At 47.8% G+C, this 10,126-nt stretch overlaps 2 protein-coding genes across 2 annotated transcripts; both read left to right on the top strand.

Annotated features, from left to right (window-relative positions):
* The first annotated feature begins 4,705 nt into the window (after nucleotides 1-4,705).
* On the top strand, nucleotides 4,706-5,668 carry LOC119306061 (NAC domain-containing protein 90-like). The gene is made up of 3 exons (XM_037582425.1): nucleotides 4,706-4,862; nucleotides 4,959-5,269; nucleotides 5,363-5,668. The coding sequence occupies exons 1-3, from the start codon at nucleotides 4,706-4,708 to the stop codon at nucleotides 5,666-5,668; spliced, it is 774 nt and encodes a 257-aa protein (XP_037438322.1).
* A 2,165-nt stretch (nucleotides 5,669-7,833) lies between these two features.
* Nucleotides 7,834-9,176, top strand: LOC119305943 (NAC domain-containing protein 90-like). Its single transcript, XM_037582350.1, has 3 exons — nucleotides 7,834-8,024; nucleotides 8,112-8,407; nucleotides 8,697-9,176. Exons 1-3 carry the CDS (start codon nucleotides 7,868-7,870, stop codon nucleotides 9,009-9,011), a joined length of 768 nt encoding a protein of 255 aa, XP_037438247.1. The 5' UTR covers nucleotides 7,834-7,867; the 3' UTR covers nucleotides 9,012-9,176.
* The last annotated feature ends 950 nt before the right edge of the window (nucleotides 9,177-10,126 follow it).

Here is a 10,126-nt window from a genome sequence, read left to right as displayed (position 1 = left end):
GGGGTGATCGGATGAACCTCTTCGCCCTCGAAGGAAGCCAACGGGCAAAGCTTGCCTGGCAGACCGTGGCGGCAGACTCATCTCCTTGCCCTACAAGAGTTCTCATGTGTGGAGCATTGTGGCGGCCCTGAACAACATGCATGACGGAGTTTGGATATCGCGACAGTGGCCCCATGACATCTCGGCAGTGGCCACGCGTAGAGGCTACGAGGGTTGTGCGATATCTGGTCACGGTGTCTGCAGCGACACTGGTGATTTGCGACGGAGGCCTTTTCTTCCATGTTGAATTTCCTTGGTTTCCATTACCAAAGGACGCGATGACACATCTTCCTGATCCATGTATGTAGGCAATTTATGAATTTGTGTGATTATGCGCACATCGGTTATTTTGCTCCTGATGGAGACTTGAAGCTACAAGTGTCTCTATGGGATGGTTAACGGGTTTTAGCCTCTATATTGGTGATTCCCGTGAGCGTGCTCTGATGATTGGATGTCCCCCGTTCAATACAAAGGTTTGATGCACTCGTCATGGCCGAAGATGGCGCATGTGACAAACATATTTGGCAACTCAATTTGTGCTTGATACGTGAGTATCGCCCTCGTCTGAGGTGCGCCATATGACTAGACTAAATTGACTCTGCATGTGTAGTCTGGAATCTGGATTCGCGGTGGCACGGAATCAATGGAGATGGTGGGCATCCCTATGCGCTGCTCGGCAGAGTGAGTTTGAACGGTAAGATTCTACTTATGTGGCTATGTCCATCAGAACTATGTGTATACATGGTTGTGTGACGATGGATCGACAGATGGTGGCAGCACAAGGTGACATTGGCTAGATCGTGTTCATTGAGTTTACTTAGACTCTTACCTAGGGTAAAAAACCCATGGTCGGGTCAAGCGACGGCATCACTCGTGCCTCATTTCTTTTCTGAAGGCATCCTTGTTGGATCACCTATCCTACTATCTGGGGTTACCGTAATTAATGGTTGTTGATGTTTTTTTAACAAAGTACATACGTTGTTTGATGCAGTTATTTTGTTGGTCGTTTTTTTCTCATTGTTAATAATTTGGTTGTGTGTATGGTCGATTTCTTGAGTAGCTCTTGTGATCCTATTGATGCAGAGGTCATGTCTCTTGATACAAATATATTGTTTTTATAAAAAAAGTTGACTATAAACATCTTTGACGCGGAGATAGGTGTAATGGGAAAAACATTTATGTACGATCCTGTGTAAAACTCGCTAATCCATGATTAAAAATCATGTCAAATCGTATCCCCTTTCACGATTTGGAATGGCAAATATCTAACCTTCCTCTGTAGAACGGAAAATTGGCCTTATTGGTTGATGATTTGGACGAGAGCACCTCATTGACCATTGTACCGCCAAGGAAAACTATTTCTCCAAAAAAATTTGTCAAGGCAGTAGTTCTACACGAAAAGTAAGCGAGTATGGTTGAGTTCGAATAATCAGTTGTCACTTCAAATCTTGAGCTCTGCCACCTACCCGTTTTCTCACTAACCATTGCAATCAAGTAGGAGCACTTACGATGTTTTTTTTTTGTTTTGTTTGCAAGGTCCCACGGTCAGCTTGGATAACGAGTTGTCTCTTTCGCTGGCCCCACACGCTTCACTTGTCTAAAGAACATCCCGATTAGACAGCATATTCATCAAAAAGTATCATGGATCATTGAACAGGTCAAGAAACAAGTTACTATGTTTCTATGGAAATACAAGCATTATACAAATAGAAATATGAAATGTCTATGCATTTGGTATACAAGTAGAATCTACTTTTGTTAGTTCCAACTTCCAAGAAAAAAGGAATCTACTTTTGTTGGTTCTTCCTTCTCTACAAATTCACAAGATCTGCATGAATCTCTATGCAAAATTCAGTGGCTCACAAATCTACTCTGAGTATTAAAAATAGTCACTAGCTTTAGCAAAACCATCGAATCATCAGAGCTCTCTCCTTTTTGTTAGAATTAAGGAGCACCCGCTCCCAATTTTATTCATCATAAAACTGATAATACATCAGGAGTGAGGTGACCCAAAGGATCGACCAAGTTCAAGTTAATAGGGCCTGATAAATTCAGAGGCCAAGAAACAAAAACTAAAACCTCACCCTTACCATCCACAAAGTTCACTAGAGTGACTTTCAATAATTTGTAACATAAGACAATGACTTTCAATAAAAATATATACTTCCTCCGTCACAAAATAAGTGTCTCAATTTTAATACTTCATACTAAAGTTAGTACAAAGCTGAAACACTTATTTTGGAACCAATGGAGTATGAAGCTCGTACTAGAAACCAAATGGCAATAGAAAACTACGAGCTAGCTGAAATACTTGCATTAACTTGTACTCACCATTTTTTGGAAAAGGAGAATAGCCCCTTGCCTCTGCATCCGCAGATGACTTCTACTACTATGAGTGCTCTCATATTAGTAAGGAAGTTCAATATCCAAGTGCACGGTAGGTTCATGTTAGAGAGAGCATTAGGTGATACAGAAGCTCTGGTGCTCCTGTAATATAGGCTCAGATGTAAGAGCATCTACAACAACACATAGCAAATCCAGGCTCTCAAACATCAGTGAACGCCCCTGATCACATCCGCGGGCACGCTTTATATTTTTGCTTTCACACCCGTGTCCCTCGTATCCGAAATCTCAAAACCATGCAACGCTACGTAAACACATGATCAACACACAGTTCATTGGATCAACGTTTCATCACCGAACAAAAGGAGCATAGTTCGTCGGAGTTCAACGGCGAACAGTGCAAATCCATACTACAAAATACTTAAAAAACATAGATAACATATAAACAGAATGGGGAAGGGCGGAGGAAATCACCGTTTCCTCGCCGGCCCTTCCCCTTCCGTCCGGTCGTCGGTGCGGCTGTGCCCCTTCTCCATGTAGGCGTCGGCGTGCGGAGGTGCGTCGTCGTCAGAGATGGAGGTGGAGCCCTCCATCAGGTCAGAGTCGGAGTTGAACCTTTTGCTCAACAGCCTGCGGAGCAGGCGGTCTTGCTCCTTCGCATGGCGGGCCTTCTTCTTCTTCGTTGCTGCGTCCTTGTTTGCCTCACGCTCCGACAACTTGATAGCGCGTTGGAGTGCCTTGGAATTCTTGCGGCGAAGGCACCGCGCATCCGTCTCCGCCATCGCGAGAGGGCGCCGGAGGACTGACGCGAGGAGCGCGACCTCGAGATCGATTGGCACGCTCCCTCGCCCACTGCCGCTCGTGCTGGGCTGCACGTGCCTTGGACTCGGGTGTCCTCATGCGCTCTAGCCCAGGCGCGGGCACGAGGAACCAGCGGTGGACGGGTACCACTTCCGGACCAGAGTGTGGTGGAGGTGGGCGGCGTACCTGAAGGAGCGGAGCGGAGCAGTCGTAGCTGTGCGCCAGGCGGGAAGGGCTGCCGACGTCGCTGATGTTGCGTCGATGGGCGCCGGGCTCTGACGAAGTAGATCCGCCGCTGCCGGATCCTCCTTGGTTGAGCAGCGAACGCTACAACGCGATGCGGAGGTCAACCTCCTCCATATCGCCGGGCTCCACTTCACGCAGCAGGCTCGCCTAGTCGTGATCGGAGCCGGATTCCCCACCGGAGGCAACGCTGCTTCGGTCGTCGGCCATCGGATGGGTTCAGAGGGGATCGAAAGTGGAGTGGAAGGAGAGGGGAGTGAAATGGAGTTCGGATTGACCGGTGTCTAGGGTTTTTCAGATGGGGATATTTGTGGGGCACGAGTGGGCCAGGCTGGGCCAAGCCTACGTGGCGGACGCACCCGGAGCACCTCATATTTGCCACATATTTAGCTGGATATGAGGGGCGCTGGACGGCCCAGACGTTTGAGGACGGTTTAAGACGCCCGCTTGTGTCGGTTTTGCACGACCGTTCAGTGACCGGACCGTCCGTCCGGACGTTTGGGTACGGTTTGGGATGCCCGGCTGTAGATGACATTAGGGTCATAGCCTAGCTCCAAGACTTGCCCGTAAATTTGAGATTCATGCAGGGCTTTTGTGCAAACTTGCATGAGCCCTGCCCGCAGCCATTGGATCTCAGATCCAACAACTCGTGAGAGCCCATATCACGCGAGCACCAAAGCTCCCGTATCACATGATACTCTTTCGTTCATGTTAATTACAAATGCACAACTAACCACACCATGCATATGCATATTTTGCCAACGAGCGTGGATGAACAAAAGAGCAACTTGTCTCATCACTCAACCAATAAGGCAATAATCCTACCGTGAAAGCATCCTCAAACCGGCATCGATCTGCATGTCGCCATGTCATCACTGTTGCCGTGCCACGCCCACGCGTTGTCACGTCATGTGGAAGATGGCGACCGGTGCAGGCAGCCAGGTTAGTTAAATCCAGAACTGAATCAGCACCAATTAACTACAAGACTCTCAAATCTCAATTATGAAAAGGGAAATTCGAACACGGATGAGACTGACCGAGTCCTCTCTCGGTCTCTCCCCACCACACACAACGAACTCCCCACTCTCTCGCTAAGTTTTTCCACCACAACATGAGAAAATTCTCCACGATTGAGCACCGCGACGCCTCCCTCGCGCCCTCCTATATAAGCTCCCGCACCACGGACGTACACCATACAGGCGTTCCCACTCCATTCGAGCTCAACCATCAGGATCAGTTGCGCAACGCCAAGAGAGATCAAACCGATCGGACCTGCGCCATGGCCGCGCTGCTTCCCGGGTACCGCTTCTATCCTACCGAGGAGGAGCTGGTGCGCTTCTACCTCCGGCACAAGCTCGACGGCAGCCGCCGCGCGGACATCGAGCGCGTCATCCCCGTCGCCGACGTCTGTTCCCTGGACCCGTGGCAGCTCCCAGGCACGTATACATGTCTGCGAACCAAGATACACATTCCAATGCTGCCGTGGAATGCATTGTCATCTCATTACTAACTAATTGCTTGTGTACGTGCAGAGGTGCATCGGGGCGCCTGCGCCAGCCACGGGGAGCCGTGGTTCTACTTCTGCGCGCGGCAGGACCGGGAGGCGCGGGGCGGCCGGCCGAGCCGCACGACGCCGTCCGGGTACTGGAAGGCGGCGGGCACGCCAGGGTTGGTCTACTCCGCCGGCGGCCACCTCGTCGGGACCAAGAAGACCATGGTGTTCTACCGCGGCCGCGCGCCGGCCGGGGCCAAGACTAAGTGGAAGATGAACGAGTACAGGGCCCTCGAGGAAGACGGCGCCGATGCCGATGCCGCCGCTCCGGCATCGAACCCTGTGTTCCAGGTAATTAACTATCTAAACGCGTTTTTGTTAGATGATACTCAGTGCCCTCAGATAAGAATAAAAAATCAATGCATTGTTTGTGTCTGTTCGTAGGTGCGGAGCGAGTTCAGCTTGTGCCGGCTATACACAAGTTCAGGCAACATGCGGCAGTTCGACCGCCGGCCGTGCACTGCCGTCGCCGGAGGCAGCCGTGCGTCGTCGTCCGCCGCGCTTGCATCGCCCAATGAAGATGTCGAAGTGGGAAGGGGTCAGAAGAGGAAAAGGCATGCAGCTAACGACAACACGTCGTCTAGCGACGCTTACCGACACGTGCAGCAGCAGCAGGGGAAGCAGGAAGGCGCTAATGAGGAGCTCGCCGACGACATGACCGACTGGGCAGAGGTTTCGGCCTGGATCTAAGGATAATGAGGGTAGACTGTTGCCTAGTGGCAGTAGGGCTACTCAGATACAATCCCCTCTCGCTGGTATGCCGAACTTTTATGATGGCCTTTCATGGGTTGCCGGTGGAGGTAAATAGGAGGATGAACTTCTTCAGATTCAGATTACTCCAGATTACTCTAGCAGGAAGATGATAAGAAAAAGAAATACCATCTTGTCAAATGGTCTAATGTGTGTAGGCCAAAAGACTTAGCAGGTTTGGGTATTCAAAACCTTGTTGCCATGAACGAGGTCTTACTTTATAAATAGTGCTGTAAAATCTGCAAATTATTTTTGAGAATGTAAATCTACAATTCTGAGGGCCTCTGGCAAGAAATCTTAGCAAAAAATACCAAAGAAACCAATGCCTCACTGGAATTAAAAATTATGTTTTCTCCTTGTGTAAATTCTCTGTGGGAAGTGGAAACAATGTTAGATTTTGGGAAGACTAGTGGCAATAATACAAATTTGAACACCTAATAAACTAAAATAGATACAAAACTCAAAAACCTATAATCATATAATGAAAAATAATAATAAAAGCCCTTATAATTTAAAATACATAATGTCTCTGTGCATTTGTATACAAACAGATTGTAGTTTTTTTGGTTCTTCTTTTTTCTACAAATTCACAAGATCTGCATGAATCTCTTGCAAGATCCAATGGTACACAACTTCACTCCAACTTATAAAAAAAGTCGCTCCATCCTTTATCAAAATCACCAAATCGTTTAAGCAATCACTCCTTAAAATAGTCTGCGTATGCATACCTCCGCGGTTCCATCTTAGGCCTCCTTTGGTTTGCAAGAATTTTATAGTAATTCTATAGGATAGCATTGTCAACGCAAAAATTCCTTTAGAGCCCTTTGGTTTGCAGGATAGAAACCAATCCTGTACATTTCAAAAAAATAATTAACATTGGATTAGACTCAGTGAAAAAAATTATATCATATGCATCAAATGATATCTCTTTTCCTATAAAAATTGAGATACATGTCATCTAACTTCCTATAATTTTCCTATTCGTATGATATTCCTGTCCCTATGAAACATAGAAGGCATCAAATAAGGCGAGTTTGAGTTGCACGCCTATATTTCACCCGCCAAGTCTGACCAAGTCAAAGCATATCCCCAAATCAACATCTGTAGAGTAAACACTAGATCCCTTTTTCGAAAAGGAAACACTAGATCCCTGTTGCAAAGAAAATGAATACACCTAGATGATCCACACTGTCCCAACTGTAGCCAAAATGCTAAAGAAACTCTTACACATCTACTCAGAGACTGCAATTTTGCTCAAGATTGCTGGAATTCCTTGCTCCCCATGGAAAGGAGACATACATCTGTCTATGAAGAAACTATGTTTGCCAATGAACAACTGCCACTGCCCAAAGCTTTTGGCATGAAAATTACAATTCTAGGCTGCTGGAAGCCTTCAGAAAAATGGCAAGGTCTTTAGAGCTTTACAACCCTCTATCCAAAACTGGAGATCTGCTCTAAAAAATGATCTCAAGCTTGTTCAATTCAAAATCAAGGAGAAACATGCAGCTTTGTATTCACAGTGGATAGACAATAATCTCTAACCTATGGAGTTCATACATAGAGCAGGGATTAGATAGTTCTGTTTTACCCCTTTGTACCTTTTTTGTTCCTCTCTTTTCTCCTCCCCCATGTAACATACTCCCTCCGCCCCATAATGTAGAATGTTTTTTCGACACTAGTGGGCGGAGGGAGTACTTTTTACAATTATATGCAAAATAATACATAGAACAATTGTTCTAAAGTTCGAAAATAAAATCTACATCTACATGTTTTCATGTTACTGTTTTCGTGCCACGCCCACGCGTAGTCACGTCATATGGAAGATGGTGACCGGTGTAGGCAGCCAGGTTAGTTAAATCCAAAACTGAATCAACACTCATTAACTAAGTACTCATAATTGTAGATTATGAGTATAACTAAGAAAAGCGAAATGTGAACACGGCTGAGACTGACCGAGTCCTTCGTCCCCACCGCACACAGCAAACTCCCCACTCTCTCTCGCTGCGTTTTTCCACAGCAGCATGAGAAATTTCTCCCTCGCGCCGTCCTATATAACCTCTCGCACCACAGACGTACACCACACACGCAGTTCCCATTCCATTCGAGCTCCACGAACCACGATATCGACTGACGTGCGCCATGGGCGAGCTGCCTCCCGGGTACCGCTTCTACCCTACGGAGGAGGAGCTGGTGCGCTTCTACCTCCGGCACATGCTCGACGGCCGCCGCCGCGGCGATATCGAGCGCGTCATCCCCGTCGCCGACGTCTGCTCCCTCGACCCCTGGCAGCTCCCAGGCACGAACCAAGAAATACACATGTGTAATGCACTGCTATTAGCAGCGAATTGCTATCATTGCTAACTGAATGTGTATGTGCGTGCAGAGGTGCACCGGGGCGCCTGCGCCGGGCACGGGGAGCCGTGGTTCTACTTCTGCGCGCGGCAGGACCGGGAGGCGCGGGGCGGCCGGCCTAGCCGCACGACGCCGTCGGGCTACTGGAAGGCGGCGGGCACGCCAGGGTTGGTCTACTCCGCCGGCGGCTGCCCCGTCGGGACCAAGAAGACCATGGTGTTCTACCGCGGCCGTGCGCCGGCCGGGGCCAAGACCAAGTGGAAGATGAACGAGTACAGGGCCTTCGACGACGACGGTGCCGATGCCGATGCCGCCGCTCGGCTCCAGGTAATTAACAGTATAAGCGCGTGTTAGTTTAGATGATACTCAGTAGTATATTCAGAATCACGAGTTGCCATTCTTTTCGCCAATTCGCCATATATATGCCGGATGTTCTTTCATGCAGCGAAGAGCCATGATCGAATGCTGATTGCGAAAGCTGCCTGTGGCTAATTGGCTATAGATACCCGTAGTCAACTGGTCATTTGAGACGTGAAGAAATATGCAAATCAGTTAGTAGTAGTTACAGCATCTTTAAATGTTTATTATTTATGCAGTTTTTTGTGCTTGTTTATAGGTGAGGAGCGAGTTCAGCCTGTGCCGTCTGTACACGAGGTCAGGCAGCTTGCGGCAGTTCGACCGCCGGCCGTGCACCGTCGCCGCCGGAGGACGCCGCTCCGAGGACCCGGCGTCGCCGTCTGCCGCGCCTGCGTCAGCCAGTGAGGATGTTGAAGTGGGAAAGGGTCAGAAGAGGAAAAGGCATGCAGCCAACGACGTCCCGTCGTCCAGCGACGCCTACCGCTCCGTGCAGCAGCAGCAGAAGCAGGGAGGCGCCGATGAGGAGCTCGTCGACGGCATGACCGACTGGGCAGAGCTTTTTGACTGGATCTAACACATGGATGATGAAGCTCTTAAACTGGATTTGATTCATTAAAGATTCATTTAGAAAAATAAACGCAGATTTGCACTAAAGCTTTAGATGAGCTACTTAATTCTTTGTTCTTTTTAAATTTTCGCCGTCACGATGATGCCATTTCTACGTACTGCTCTGTGGAATTTAACAATGCAGCTCCTTTTCACCAAAGAAAAATGTGCAAGTCAACTGCTTGTGCTCTCTTCATGCGTGCAAAGATTCCTTTTTCCAGTGCAGCGATCGTGACATCTGTTATTATTGCGGTGGGTGCGAGTAAGTACGATCAAACGTAACAGACTACTACTACTAGTACAAGACGAGCTAGATCACTAGGCGTTGAACTTTGCTTGCTGATAAATTGACTATCCGTTGAACTTTGCTTGCTGATAGAACGCAAAAGCGTTTTCCTGTCTTCACCGAATGAGTGGCATATGCTGTGGTGCTTGGAGGTGTCATGTCTTGTAGGAGTAATATCGATCGGCTAATGTCAGCAGAATGTAACCTGTCATTCGGAAGAAGAAAAAAAACCATGTTTTCATGCAAAAAAAAATTAAATAAAAATACACAGGTCGTTTGCGCCAGGCTGATTTCTGACATGCACATGCATCTGTCACCCGTTCATTAATTTGCCATTTTTCCTTTTTTTTCTAAAACTTTTCATCATAGTACAAAGAACATCAAAAATAAAAATTACATCTATAAACACGTAGGGACGACTATACAAACACTGGCATGAGCGGAGATGTGGAAATGTTGTTATAGCAGAAGTCACGAAGTCGCCATACTAGGGCCCGTAATGAACCGTTGCCGATGAAGAGAATGATAAAACAAAATGGTTCAATCTGTAAACACACGAAAGCAGAGAAACAAAGATGGGATCCAACCATATCCCGTGAGATCCCTTAGGGTGTGTTTGGTTGCTTGGGTGGTTCTAGCCTGCATCGCGTGGGTGATCCTGGCTGAGCGTGGCCTGCTTGAGTGGGTGCAAGGATGGGATGAGATGTTCGGCAGATGTTGTTTGGTAGACTGGACATGGCCTTAATTCTGCTAACTCTTCTCTTCCAATTCCAATATTTCAGATGGACCTGGACCAT

This window comes from Triticum dicoccoides, chromosome 1A (assembly GCF_002162155.2).
Source record: "Triticum dicoccoides isolate Atlit2015 ecotype Zavitan chromosome 1A, WEW_v2.0, whole genome shotgun sequence".
Taxonomy (NCBI): domain Eukaryota; kingdom Viridiplantae; phylum Streptophyta; class Magnoliopsida; order Poales; family Poaceae; genus Triticum; species Triticum dicoccoides.
This window is presented reverse-complemented; position numbering and strand designations above follow the sequence as displayed.